This window comes from Rhinatrema bivittatum, chromosome 4, assembly GCF_901001135.1.
Source record: "Rhinatrema bivittatum chromosome 4, aRhiBiv1.1, whole genome shotgun sequence".
Taxonomy (NCBI): Eukaryota; Metazoa; Chordata; class Amphibia; order Gymnophiona; family Rhinatrematidae; genus Rhinatrema; species Rhinatrema bivittatum.
In genome coordinates, this window is record NC_042618.1 from 257,585,172 (window position 1) to 257,600,637 (window position 15,466).

General features: G+C 44.4%; 1 protein-coding gene across 1 annotated transcript in view; it reads right to left on the minus strand.

The window, feature by feature from the left end:
* SMC1B (structural maintenance of chromosomes 1B) overlaps positions 1-15,466 on the minus strand; it is a 941,781-nt gene that overhangs the window by 788,419 nt on the left and 137,896 nt on the right. The window contains 1 exon segment of the mRNA XM_029600056.1: positions 13,610-13,750. Within this exon segment, the coding sequence (XP_029455916.1) occupies positions 13,610-13,750 (141 nt within the window).

Consider the following 15,466-nt stretch of genomic DNA (forward strand, 5'->3'; position numbering starts at 1 on the left):
ATCTGGTATCAAGGCATTATTGGTGGCCTCAATGGAAAAAAGATATCAAGGTTTATGAAGATTCCTGCTCTGTTTGTGCAGCTCGGAAGACTCCTCGACAGAAAGCCTTGGGTCTCCTACAACCGCTACCAGTTCCCACCAAACTGTGGACTCATACTGCCACCGATTTTATCACCGATCACCCGCATCTGACAACAACACTGTCATATGGGGTGGTGGTGGACCGTTTTTCCAGAAATGGCTCACTTCATTCCGCTTCCAGGACTACCCTCTGTGACAGAATTAGTTCAGTTATTCCTTCACCACATTTTTCGCTTTCATGGGCTACCTCTTAGTATTGTTTCGGAAAGAGGTGTGCAATTTCCAGCTCGATTTTGGAAAGAACTTTGCAAACTTCTGAAAATTAAACTTGAATTCTCTTCAGCCTATCATCCCCAACCAATGGACTCACGGAACGTACGAATCAATCCTTGAAGGCCTTCCTCCGATCTTATGTTAATCAAAGACAAGATAATTGGGCTTCCTTGTTGGTTTGGGCCGAAATGTGTCATAACAACCATCTGGCTCAAGCTACTGGGAGGTCCTCCCTTTTTTGTAGTTTTTGGTAGACACCCACGGCTCCCGTTACCTATTGCTACTTCTTCTATATGTCCGGCAGTCAACAATACCATCGCATCTATGATCAAGTTATGGAAAGAGACATGAGTTTTATTACTAAAGAATGCCTGTAGAATGAAAGTCCAAGAGGATAAGACGAGATGTGAGCCTCCTCGACTTCAGGCAGGAGATCTCGTCTGTTGAGCACACGTAATCTTCGATTACGCATGCCGTCACTGAAATTTGCACCTCGCTTTATTGGGCCCTTCCCTATCGAGAAGCAGATTAATGCATTCACTTTTAAACTGCGTTTACTGTCCTCTCTGCAGATTCACGATACCTTCCACGTTTCCTTACTCAAACCTGCAATTTTATCTTGGCCTTCCAGAAGGAGGAAGCCTAATACGCATATAATACAGAATGATACTCAATTTGAAGTTGAGGACATCTTGGATTCCAGAAGATGTAGGGGACAACTACAATATTTAATTTCTTGGAAGAACTATGGACCCGAAGAGAATACTTGGGAGCCTGCTCATAATATACAGGCACCCAGTCTGCTCACAAACTTCCATCAGCGCTTTCCTCTCAAGCCCAGACAGAGAGGAGAGAGGAGGGCCTTGCGGGGGGGGGGGGGGGGGGGTACTGTTACCTGCTGGAGAGCTTCCGATGGCGCCGGCGTTCCTCCCCAATGCTGGCTTCCATCCCGGCGCGAATCGGGGCTTGACCACGCCCCCTTTTGACATCAGCTGCCGGCGGAAGTCCTGCCCAGCGCGGGAAGGTTTGCCCTATTTAAAGGGAACTTCTTCACTTCTGCACTGCTTCGGCCACGAGTAGTGTTCAGGGATTCTGCTTGGTGTTTCCTGCTGCTTGCTGCCTGCTTTGACACGGACTGCCTTTGGACTCCTCTGCCTCCCGCCTGCCTCTGGATTGTCGCTTTGTGTCCTGTTGCTTGCTGCCTGCCTCGACCCGGACTGCCTTTGGACTCCTCTGCCTGCTGCCTGCCTCTGGATTGTCGTTTTGGGTATCTCTTGCTTATTGACTGCCGCCTGTCTTTGGATTATCACCTTGGTTGCGCTACTACCAATCGTCTGGACCCGGTTCCTCGACCATTCCAGCATCCCAGGGTCTCTACGAGACAAGGTAAGCGGTCTTCTGTCTTGGTTCAACCGTAACACCAGGCTCATGCCTCCGCCTAAAGCTCTGGATTTGCTGCCAGAGAATGTGTTTAGTGCAGTTAGTACAGCTGAGTTTAAAAAAGATTTTGATAAGTTCTTGGAGGAGAAGTCCATTAACTGCTATTAATCAAGTTGACTTAGGGAATGGCCTCTGCTATTACTGGCATCATTAGCATGGGATCTTCTTAGTGTTTGGGTACTTGCCAGGTTCTTGAAGCCTGGTTTGGCCTCATGTTGGAAACAGGATGCTGGGCTTGATGGACCCTTGGTCTGACCCAGCATGGCAATTTCTTATGGGTGTAACAGGATCCTTTACCGCCACCACACCATAACCTTGGAAAAAGCCCTGGGAGACCAAAATGCAGCACCGGAAACCAATAATGGCACCCCAACATCGCAAATCGCAGAAAACGTTGGTGCTCCAATCAGATGCTAATCAAGAAGGTCAGAAATTCTCCTGACTGCACAGCCATTATCACTGAGTGTAAAGTTTCCATGCAAAAATGAGTACCCGCAAATGAAGGTTGGCCCCTTTTGAGATCCAGGATGGGACGAAAAGAGCCCACCTTTTTGGGCACAACAAAATAGATGGAATATCGACTCCGACTTTCTTGAGATTGTGGGAACTGGAACCACAGCCCTCAGACCGAGGAGCCTTGACAGCATACACTCCACTGTCTGCTTCTTCTGCAGGGAGACAGCATAAACACGTCCCGAGGAACACCGCAAACTCCAGCGCATATCCCTCTCATATCACCTCCAATACCTGCTGATCCGATTTAATTTCGACCCACCTCTGATAAGAAAGAGAGATCCCCCTATCTCCCGATCCCAGGGGTAGGTTGGCAAGCCTTCAATGAGAGGCTCCGGAGGTACCACTACTTGAGCCCGCATCCTGCCTGGGCTGTCTAGGACAAAAGGACTAAGACCTACCAAAAGCCCGAGTCTTCTGAAAGGGAAACCCTCTTGGAACCCCTGAGATGACCCCTCATATCAAAGGGGGCACGGAGATTGCTTCTTATCCTTCGGCAACTAAGAAACTGAGGATTCGCCCACTTACTGGCCAGTTTTTCCACTCTCCTCCCAAAAAAGAGCGAACATTTAAAGGGCACTTTCTTAAGATTAGCTTTGGAGGCCACATCGGCCGACCAATTTCTCAGCCATAACTGACGCCTGGCCACTATTACTGAATCCACTCCTCTGGCCAAGGTGCAGACAAAATGGCAGCCTGCATTTGCTAAAAAGCGGCGGCGGGTTCCATAATTGCCCTGGAATTCACCCCAGAGTCATCAACCTCCTGAGAGAGAAGCAAACAAGAGCAAACCACCAGGGAACAAGAAGATATCTGTAAGGTCATTGCCACTGCTTCAAATGCTTGCTTTAGAATGGCCTCAATCCTCCTAACATGCACATCCTTCAAGGCTGCTCCTCCTTCCAAGGGGATAGTCCATCCCTTTAAAGACAGCACAGACAAACGCATCCACTTTCAGAAAAACGCAGATGTGCTCCCACCACTGGATTCCAGAGGGTACAGGTCTTCCAAGGTCCGATCCCCTTTGAAATTTGCCTCTTTTGCGTCCCACTCAAGATCAATCAATTCTTGAATAGGCCTCCATAAACAGGGAATAAAAACAGGCTTCACACAAAGAAAATCAAAATGGGAATTTTCTTTGGTTCAGACATGGAATCTAACTCAGGTACTTCCAGCATCTTTAATGTCTAAGGAAATCAAGGGCTGGCAGTTCATCTCTATAAAAGAACACAAAATAGTCCTATAAGGTCCAGTCCCGGAGGAATTTCCCCAGCCTCCAGAGTCAGGATCTGTCTCATTTGTGCCATCCGGATTCTATCGGGAGTTTCTGTAGTCAATTGAGGTGTTCTCTGGCACTTAATAGTAGTACCGGAAGAGGGAGATGCCACCGCCTGAGATCTGACCTGACAAGATTAGATGGAGCTGAAGACTGCACCTGAAGAAAGGATTTGCAATCCTAGAAAAAAATTCTACCCAAGAAAGGTAGAAGGATCCATGACAATACCAGAAGGCATTTCTGCGACGCCCACTGTAGCTGCCGCCCTCTGCTAAGGAACCAGTCAAGGGAGTTCCAAGGTCAGGCATCCTTCCTGATATGTCCTTAACCAGACCCTTATCAAGCTGGGAAAACCAGGCTTAGTAAAATCAGAGGAAGATAATTCTCCCTGAGCTTCTAAGCAGCACTGTCACAAGTTAAAGGGCACTCCAGGCTGGAGATACCAAATATGACAGCAGCTTAGGTTTCTTAGCCACAGGTGCCACTAGGACATCAGAAGGCTAAACAGGCGACAGAAGATGTGTGTCCAGCCAAATTCTAACTAAAACAATTTAGGCACAGAAAATTTACATGACCAAATGTAAGCGTCCTAAGGCTATGCGTCGCAAAACTTAAGCGCAATTGTCACCATGCTAATCCTGGGTGCACAACCAATACATTCCAGAATATGTACATAGCTGGGCACCCAAAAGAAACTGGACACATAATTCAAACATACGGCCAGATGCCCTTGCAAGCAACCAACGTACTGTAGAGGGCAGGCGAACACGCAGGAAAGAAGGCACACGAAAACACATGGAGCACAGCAAGAAGCCTAACCGTGGGACTTAGCCCACCCGGCCACTGAAACCCGCCAGACTGCCCAGATCCCTTAACCCCAAGGGAGTGGGAATGAATGTCGAAATGGAACACTGAGGCACGGAGATCAGAGGACTGTCCTACAAACCCACCCCACTTCTGGGTCTCTGACTTTTCTTTTTTTTTAAACTTACCTGAGCTCAGCTTTTCCTGACTGTGTACAGAGACTGTCTATGGCTGCTGGGGGAGAAGGCATATACCATCACCGCCATGCTCGGCTTCCTGCCCCTGCTTTCAGTTGTTTAAGACAGCAAAGTCCACACTGGCTGAACAACCAGCTACCAGACCAAGGTACTCATCTAAGGACTACAGAAACCACCCCAGGAATTCTCAACTGGGGAGGAACCATTAGGTATCACCACAAGAGAGCGGGACAATGCAAAGCTCCTATTAATTCTCCTTTAAATTTCGAAGCAATTCCCAGTAGAGAAATGCATGACCACCATCTGCTGGAGACAAGAATACTGGCAGGCTGATCTTGTGGCAGGACTATATATACTGTTATGTCAGCTTGCTCCATCTCCTGGTAGAGGTGCATAATCCACTAGTTTCTGAATCCATCTATCCACATGTTAGAAAAATACAGATATAGAAAAAAGGTGGAAAGAAGGTAAAACGATTACCGGCATGGTTAAAAGGGGAGGTGAAAGAAGCTATTTTAGCCAAAAGATCTTCATTCAAAATTGGAAGGTCCAACAGAAGAAAATAGAATAATGCATAAAAGTGTTGGCAAGTTAAATGTAAAACATTGATAAGACAGGCTAAGAGAGAATTTGAAAAGAAGTTGGCCGTAGAGGCAAAAACTCACAATAAAAACTTTTTAAAATATATCCGAAGCAGAAAGCCTGTGAGGGAGTCAATTGGACCGTTAGATGATCGAGGGATTAACGGGGCAATTAGAGAAAATAAGGCCATCGCGGAAAGATTAAATGATTTCTTTGCTTCGGTGTTTACTAAAGAGTATGTTGGGAAGATACCTGTTCCGGAGAAGGTTTTCATGGGTAATGATTCAGATGGACTGAACCAAATCACGGTGAACCTAGAAGATGTGGGTAGGCCTGATTGATAAACTGAAGAGTAGTAAATCACCTGGACCGGATGGTATACACCCCAGGGTTCTAAAGGAACTCAAAAAATGAAATTTCAGACCTATTAGTAAACATTTGTAACCTATCATTAAAATCATCCATTGTACCTGAAGACTGGAGGATAGCAAATGTAACCCCAATATTTAAAAAGGGCTCCAGGGGCGATCCGGGAAACTACAGACCGGCTAGCCTGACTTCAGTGCCAGGAAAAATAGTGGAAAATGTTCTAAGCATCAAAATCCCAGAACATATAGAAAGACATGGTTAATGGAACAAAGTCAGCATGGCTTTACCCAAGGCAAGTCTTGCCTCACAAATCTGCTTCACTTTTTTGAAGGAATTAATAAACATGTGGATAAAGGTGAACCGGTAGATCCGTGTCCTGACCAGCGCCCTGGTCCTGCTGTGGTCCTTGTGGAACATTGCCCCTTGGATCAATGCCCTCAGACTCTTCAGAGGAAATATCGTCAGCAAATGAACGGTCAAGACCCAACAGGCACAAAATGACCCCCTTCCGCGGAGGCGCCTCAGACCGAGGTCTCTTATGAGCCATCCAGACCATCTGAGAGGCTGGTCGCTTATTTGCCAGCTCCTGACTGGCGAGATAGGCCTTGTGCATCAGCAAAACGAAATCCGAGGGTCACCTGTTCCACAGTCACAAAGCCCTTTCCCGCGTTTGCTGGCACTTCACCCCCATCCGATCCCTGAACCACAGGAGAAAGCGGAGGAGGGGAATCCCTGCTCTCCACATCCAAACAGGGCTCCTGCAATGGAGATAAAATGGCCGAGATCCCTGAGCCCTCTCCTGGGGCCTCCTGCACAAAGCCTGAAGCCCGAGTGCAGGGTCTCCATCTGGGAATCTGTGCCGAGGTTCCCTCACCTCCAGAGACACAGATCGGGCAGAGAAGGGCCGCGCTGAGGCGAGAATGCCTCCCCCGCAGGCCTGACAGGATTTCCCACACTCAGCGGGAGTCGGCATGGCACTCGCAGCTAAAAGTAAACGGAGCAGGAGAAAAAATAAAGCCGTCACAGCCGAGCCGCTGTCCGGGTTCCAAGTGCTGAACTGATAGCACAAGTCGCGCGAGCCTGTCCTCCATGACGCTGAGTCGACCAAACCGCAGTAAGGAAAGAAAACTAACAGCAGTGGCGTCCTTGAAAAAACCCAGCCTCCCCAGCCCCTCCAAGAAAAACAGAAAGGGGATAGAAAGAGGTACTCTCCTGTTTCTGGGGCTGCAGGATGCTTCCACAGGTCAGCTTCGGAGGGAGGCCCTCAAGGGGATCGAGGGAACCAGGAACCCTGGCTTCAAGGGTTGAGCCTAGCCAGGGATATCCAACTCCCCACTCGCCCTGCTCAACCAGAGGGATGGCCCATGAAGGTAACTAACACCTCTGGGAGCGCCGGATCTTCTTTTCCCTACTCTAAATTAACTTTACTTTCTTTTTTTTTTTTTACTAACAGAATGCAAGTAAGCACCACTACATGTGCTGGAGACAGAGAAATACTGAGGGACTGCAGGTGGCACTCTCCGTTATGTAGCAGTGCCTCAAAGTGTTTGCTCTCTGCCTCTATCTGCTGGTAGGGATGCATAAACCCACTTGTCTGGACTGATCTGGATATGAACAAGAAATGGACATTTGTTTGGTGACCCAGCCAACCCCAGAGGGGGTCAGGAACATACTTAAAAAATAACACTCTGAAGCTACGACAACCCGAAAACTAGAAGAAAAGGGGAATCCAGAGAGACAGGAACAGCCTAGAAATGATACCTTGCAGACCTCTTTTTTTCTGCCCTTTGTGCAGAGAACAGGCATGAACACCACCACTGTCCATATAGGCAGAGTTTCACAGAAACGGCTCACAGCAAGGAGGAACCTGCAGCTCTGAAATAGGTCGAACTAAACAGAATACCAAGAAAAAACTCATGACCAGGCTAAGGTCCATAAGAGGCACCAGTAGCTGCAAGGGAGGCCATATATGTCTAACTCCCTTCAACAATGTGGACACATTTGGTTGGGAGGCAACATCCCACAATCAACTCATTTTCCACAACAAGCAAATGCTTCTACTTGTACCTTCAAAGTGCTAAGGGCCAAGCCTTTAAGCAAGTTTTCTTGTAAAAATTCCAACATTAGTGGAATGTCAACTGTGAGAGAAATGAGAACCTTGCTCCACACCAGCCTTTGAATAACCTCCAGGCTACTGTAAGCTAGCCACAGCACAGTGGAGCTCACTGCAGAAGAATAACCATGCTTCAGTAACTGAGCCCTCTCAAGGACCAGACTTGAAAAAAAATGCTTATCTGAGTGAGGGACTCATCGAGTGTCTCCTCAGGAGCTCAAGTGGTGCCTTGAAAACTTCTATTGTCTATTTTCTTTTTTTTTTTTTTTTTTTTTACTACAAGCAATCCCCAGTAGGGAGATGTATGTCCACCATCTGTTCGAGACAGAGAATATTAGTGGGCTGATGGTGGGGCAAGGCTATATGCCCGTGATGTCAGCTTTACTCAGTCTCCATCTGATGGTAGAGGTGCATAACTCACACGTGTGGATTTGCCTGCCTGAGTGCAGAGGGATTATTTATTTATAGTGTTTCACAGTTACATAAATCAAAACAGCAGCTCAGAAGAGTTAAGGTAACCTCCCTTCACTCAGAATCTCCTGCAGCCTTCTGCCTTAATGCCTGGGTTAAAAGCCTTATAGTAGAATGAGAGTGTTGTTGGTATGCTCCATCACATCATCAGATTCTGATACAAGCCAGCAATGTGGAGGATTTACGTGCTTTCAACAAAGTGGAAATCATAAATGAAGAATAAGCCTTCTTCCCCAAACAAAAAACTTTCAAGAGAGCGGAGAGGGAGAGGAGAGCGGAGAGGAGAGCGGAGAGGGATCATCCATGACTATCGGACCCTGCACCAGTAGTCCCTGAACAGCCGGCAGACAAAGGGGAGGCTTGGCTCGAGCTGAAGCCTTATCAGATCTGCATATCATGGGAGTGAGGGCCAATCTGGGGCCATGAGGATCACTCTAATGTTCTTGAGCTTGATCCTTCACAGCCCTCTGTTTATCAGGGATCAAGAAGGGAAGTCAAGAGGACCTTCTCTTGCCCAGGGCCGCACCAAAGCATCCAAGACAATGTCATCAGATTGACTCCCCACATGGCTCTCTGTCTCATAAAACATCCACCACAGAAAGCTGCCCTTCACCGACATCAGCAATGGAAGACAGACTTCATAATCCTGAGATTGGGGTGACCATCAAGACAGCAAAACAGGCTGCAGAGGCCTCATGTTAGCCCTTGACCACGGGACCCAGATCAGCGGCCATGGAGCCCAGAACCTGATGATAATCCCAAGCTTTCAAATCTCTTCAGAGCTCTAAAGCTTCACATCTATCGAATTAACTATTCTATCCTCTCCCAGGTCAGGGATACATGACCATGTTTAAACATGCCCCCAGATATTCCAGAGACTGAGGAAGAGTAAAACTGCTCTTTGAAAAATGTAATACCCAACCCAAGCATTCTAAAACTGTACTATTCTCCTGGACACCTGAATACCTTCTTGATAAGGATTTGTCTGATTAACCAATCATCCAGACAGGAATGCACCAAGACTTCTTCTCTATGAAAAAAAGCTTCTACCACCACAATTACCTTAGTGAAAGTCCTTGGTGCCAGCACCCCATCAAAGGGCAGAGCCCAGAACTGAAAAGCTCCTGCAGAATACAAACACAAATACCTCTGATCCTTCCACCTGATGATAATACAGAGTTAGTCTTCAACAGTTCAAGAAAGGCAAGGAATTTGCCCTGACACACCACCATAATCAAGTGCAGAAGACCTAATGCAAATAACTGGAAGACCTAATGCAAATAACTGGAAGAATTCGAGGTAAAAAGTATCACATTCGTCACACTGATGGGAAAGAAATTCCTGCTCTGGAGCTTTTTAGCAATAGCCACAAAGGGGAATCCCAGAATTCTCCTTATCTGGGACTGAATAAAGCCTGAAAAGGCCATGGAGAGTTGGCAAAAAAGGCTGATGCTCCCGCCAAAAAAGCCATGGCAGACACCCCTCCACAGCTAACTCTGACCATGGATTAGACAAAGAGTCAGCGGGGAAGAGGCGTTGGAACTGTCCAAAGACTGTAAAACACTCTCCCACAGCCTCCACTGCCCGAGAACAAGCAAAACATAAAGGGCCCAATAAAGAAGATGAATTTCAGAAGCCAAATGGATTTACAATTATCCATTCCAGCCCAACACCCAAAACTGCAGCGATACAGACACTTAAAATTCCACGCTCTGCACAGCACACTTATTCCATAGGGTGGGAGCCTACTATTAGTTCTGTCACAAACCTTTAGTGCCACCAGAGAAATCTCTAACGCAGAGCCACTTCTTTCCAACTCGCTTTTTTTATTTTTAGAAAGCTTAAAAAGAGACAGGCAGGCAGAAGTGAAGAGGAAAGGTGGGAAGAGGTTCTAAGAATTCTCTCCTGAGACCTGACTGCTAAAACTAAGATTGTGTATTAGACAGGGATCGACAATGTGAAAAATCTCAGTGTTACGGGGCCAGTTAGGACACTAAACAATTGAACCACTGACTGAACCTTTTGTCTTCTTCTTTTCTCTTAAATTCTCTGTCTTCTTTGGAAAAGTAAACCACAGAATTGTGTGTGCTAGAGATGAGTCACTGAGGCCCTCAGGAAACCTATAGGTCACATTCTGCTGACCTTTTTGAGCCAACATCTGTCAAGGCCCTTCTACCCTAGGGCTGGAATGCATGAGAAAGGAAAGGGTACACAGCATGATCGATGACTGATTATTGGCACAAAATATCAGAAAAACAACAAGATATTCTATATAAACTACTTCACAAGACCAATGCCTCAGTATTGGCGGTAACACAAGACCATCAATGACATGCCATACTCCACTGCACTGAGTCCTAGAAATTACAGACAATTTTACTGCTAAGATTCATGGGTTGACCTCAGGGAAGTAAGATTTGATTTTACATTGTAAATAAATATATATATATATATATATATATATATATATATATATATATATATATATATATATATATATATATTCATAGTTTTGATTTACTTGCTCTATGCATTACTGTCTTGTATCTTATCATATATTACATTTGTATTTTTCCCTTGTTTATATTATACCTTATCTGCATTGCAAATTTTACTAGGCCTAGATTATATATATACATATATACTCAATTTACTGGGACTAGTTCTGTGTGAAGATATTTTCTGTTTCTCTGTGGGAATTAAGAGCAAGCCATCTAGCGACCTTAACCACTCCCCGCCCATTAGAGACTCCCCTCTTTTTTTTTTTTTTTTTTTTAAATAAGTTTTGGATAGCTACTGAGAGAAACCACCTCCCAACTCAAGGCTCTACCAAATCCTTTCTGAGACTGAGCACCATCAAACTAGGCTCACTCTCCAGGCAGAATTAGGGGCTTGGCCCACAAAAAAAAACCTAAAGTCCTCTGAGATCCTGCTGTACCACTGATGAGTCCCTACCATCTGTGAAACTAGTTTCACATATATAGTGGCGGTGATGTCACAGAAAAGATCTTTGTGCTGTGCCTCCATGTGCTGGTAAGGTGACATGACCCACCTGAAAGGACTCACTACTCAAGATGGATGAAATGAAAGAATCCATTCCTTCATCTTGTTTTTGTAAAGCACAAGAAGCTTTGAAGGCAGCATTTAAAAAAACTCTTGAGAGTAGTGACTTGTGGAAAGAATGATGGGGATAAACATTAAGTTCTTCTGAACATTTGCTTCAGTAGTCAAAATTGGTAGGCCCTGATTTTTACTTAAATGTGGCTGTACAATGCTATTTCCTGCTCAAGCAATTTCAAAATGACAGATGTTCCAGTCTCAAATGGGCGAATCCGAATCTTCAACCAACTCAGGAATGTATCTAATTTAGCTTTTGAGATGGATCCCAGACTCAAGTTATCTTAAATTTCTTGGATTGTGCACTCTAACACTTTATGCTATTTTTCGACAGAAAAGCATGCTGACCAATTGGTGACATCTGCCGCTGATCTCTTGTTCCCTCACACAGCACAACGGCAGCTTCAAGGTGTCCAGAGGACTGTAAAATGGCAAAATGTCCTCAAGTTCCTCTTTAAATTAAAATGACCCACAAGTCACTTCTTTTTTTTTTTTTAATGCCCCTCTAACTTTGAATTGCTCGATTGTCTCTTTATTTTCATAAATGAAGATTATGACGGCAACTTTTAAGCAGGCGCGTGGGCCACATGTGTGCACTTATGTCGGCCTGCGCCGAGGGACGCAGCCATTTTATAACAATTGCATGTATATGCACGCATATTATAAAATAGACTGATCGTGCGCACATGTGCACATGCCAAAGCGCGCAAATGCCACTTCTACCATGTAAGTGGGGGGGATTTTAGCAAACACACAAACCAATCCTATTACCAATTTTCACAGTTCATTCCTCCGTTCAGTCAGGCAAGGCCTAAACTTCCAAACGCCCCCTAGTTTGATAGCCTCCCTTTTACCCTGTTAATCCCAGCCCTTAAAACCCCGCTCACCTCTTTACTTTTTTTTTGTTTTCTCATTTACATGCCATAACAGAAGTTACATGGTAGGGGACCCCGGCTGACACTTTTGCACGTATTTACTCATTGGTTTCATTGAGAAGTCCAGGAACACCAGTATCATGCCCCGCCCCTTTTCGTGAAAATGTATTTGTGCGCATAGCAGCAAGTACATAAATAAACTGGTATCTCTTAAAATCTGCATGGCGGGTGTATCTCCCAATTTTGGAACACGCCGGGCTTTTAAAATTCACTTTATCATGTGGTAAAATAAAGGAAGGGATAGTAAATTTTCTTAGATGATCCTCTTCCTCCCTTACTGTTCTGATCAATTTAAGATCAACCATCAACCTTTACTTACGGATGGGAGCATTTCAAATTGTGAGCTCATTATATGAATAAACTTTCAGGTGCATAGCCCAAAATGCTTTAGATATAAAAGCCTACATTTCCTTTTTTTTTTTTTAATAAAATTCAAATTGCAGACTTCTCCATAAGCATTACAACTGCTACACCATCAAAAGTAGTTGTCAGCGGAGGCAAAGAATACAGCTAAACTCGTATATAGAAGTAATGTCACAAATAAAAAAAATGTGTTCTGCCTCAGTCAGCTGGAAGACAGACTCAAACCAATTGTTCTAGATTGGTGTAGCAGAAAGAAAAGGAAGTAGTATATTATAAACTATGTGACCCCGCTGCACAGTTTATAAAATACAAATATAATTTTAGGTGCATCTACTTGTATATGCTGAGTTAGGCACGCTATTGAAAATTACCCTCAAAGTTGAAGACTGCTATTTTGGTTTTCAAAAAATGGCTTCTAAATTTGCAAATAAAATGGAAGTATGTTTTCAAGGCAAAGGCTAAAAAAAACTCAGTTCTGGCAACACTGTCTTCTGTCTTTTCACCCTTTCCCTGCTGTTTCACTCTCTCCTCTGTACTTATGCAGCTACTTTATATAAGCCTTAATCTCTCAAACTACTGAAAAGCAATTATGTAAATAGGCTTCCACTTTCCACCCAGCCCAGGCATTTCTGGACTTTTGAAGGGATGAGAGGAGGTGGTAGGATAATTACCACTGTCAAAACTAAACAAAAACTTTGGTGGCCTCAAAAATTTTACCTGAGTAGTCCAAGGACAGTGGTGTTCCCCCCATTTAAGTTATCCCTCTTAAAGGTGCCAGAGATCATGGAATATCAGGGATTCCAATGCCTTCAGGCCTTTTAAGTCCTGCACCTTTAAAGAGCTGACTCAGCTGAGAAATGATCCTGCTGCTAGAGATGGAACCTGAGCCAAAACAGAGAGCCCCCCCCCCCCCCCCCCCCCCCGATGGCCACCTGGAGCTATGCCTCTGTTTCATCCATTTGTTTGGCTTATCATGCTGCTTGTGTCAGACAAGAATGATTTAGTCAAAATTCTAATTCATAGATTCTGGAAGGAAAAACAGCAAATCTTTAATCAGTTATTTCTATTCCAGTGCCTGTAATTCATTTTGTCTTCGCTGGTCAAACACAATCCTTTCTTGATCTGCTTTTTGCTCTCGCAGCAGTTTTTCCAACTCATGGGCCAGTACTGCTACTTTTTTTCTTACCAGTTCTTTCAATTCTTTGTACTGCACCAGCTACATATATGCAAGAATAAAACGTTATCTTACAGGACAGAAATAAAGTAGGTAAAATCGCAAAATGTGCTTTTCAAAATGTTACCAAAAGTTGCAAATTGCAAGGAAAAAAAAGTAGAAAATATGACCCATAGTATAATTAGAATTTGGTAAACAAAAAAATATTACAGAATTCCTGATGTAACATTTAAGTTATCTGCAAACAAAGCAGGAATGAGCAAAACTATCTGAAATTCAGGAAGATTAATCCTACCTTTTTTCCCCAGTAAGAATATGGGTGATCTGCTAGTTAATGGCTAATAGTTGAAATTACTACTTACCTGAAAATTTCTTTTCCTTTAATACAGTCAGACCAGTCCAGGCTGAACAAGTGGGTTATGCAGACAGGCCAAGCGCACCGTTTAGCCCCCGTTTGGTCGCGCATTTTTTATACACTATTATTACCCCTTACAGTATAAGGGGTAATAGTACGTGGAAAACGCGCAGCCAACACCCCCCCCCCCCCCCCCCCCCCCCGAAACTAATAGCGCTCATCACATGCAAATGCATGTTGATGAGCCTATTAGTCACCCAAAATACAGAAAGTAAAATGTGCATCAAAGCCTCACATTTTACTCTCAGAAATTAACGCCTGACAAAGGCAGGTGTTAATTTTAGACGACACCGGGTAAGTGTACAGAAAAGCAGAAAAAACTGCTTTTCTGTACACCCTCCGACTTAATAACATAGCGATATTAAGTTGAAGGCCCCAAAAATGCACCGTTTGATACCTGTTAATCAAGAATTATTTTATTATGTTTATTTTATTATGTATGTGAATTATGTTTTATGCTTTATATTTAAAATATGTTTTATATGTGTATGTAAATTTTGTAAACCCGCCTAGACGGACACGTAAGTGACCCCAATGTGCGGTATATAAAAAACTTTTAAATAAATAAATAAATAAATGTAAAAAAAAGAAAAACAAATCTGCCCACAGCCCGCAGGTTGGAAACGGACGCTCAACTTTGCCGGCGTCCGTTTTCCAAAACCCGTGGCTGTCAGCGGGTTTCGACAACAGACGCCGGTTAAAATTAAAGCGTCGGCTGTCAGACCTGCTGACAGCTGCCGCTTCTGCCAATAAGGAGGGCGCTAGTGTCCCAAGAGCCTCCTTATTAGCATGGGCCCTATTTAAATAAAGAATTGCGCGCACCAGAAGAGGTGCCTGGGTGTGTGTCGGGAGAGCAGGCGCTCGCCTTGGAGCGCCGGCTCTCCTGACTTTATTGAATCGGCCTGAGAGACAGCAGACGGAGACAGATCAACAGATTCACTGTTACCCTTATATATAGCCAAATTATAATAAAAAATACCGCTCTCCTCCCATAGTTGATGTGAGGATAAGTGGATTTATGTGTACATAGGATAAATTAGTCCTCCTTACCTCTTGTCCTTCAATACTAAAAAGCGCAATAGATTGAGCCCGTATAGATCACTCAGATGGCAGGTAAAATGACCTTCATACTAGGCGTCATCAATATATGCATTATACATTTATCAGTCAGCCTTATAAATAATCAGTCATTATTATGGTATCAGTCCTTTGCATAAATTTCATTTTGGGGGTATTTTTGCTTTCTTCTAGATCCAATGCCCGCCATTGATTCAGTAGTCCATAGTCTGACACGGAACTGCATTTTGAACTACAACAGTTCTTCAGGGTATGATCTTTATATG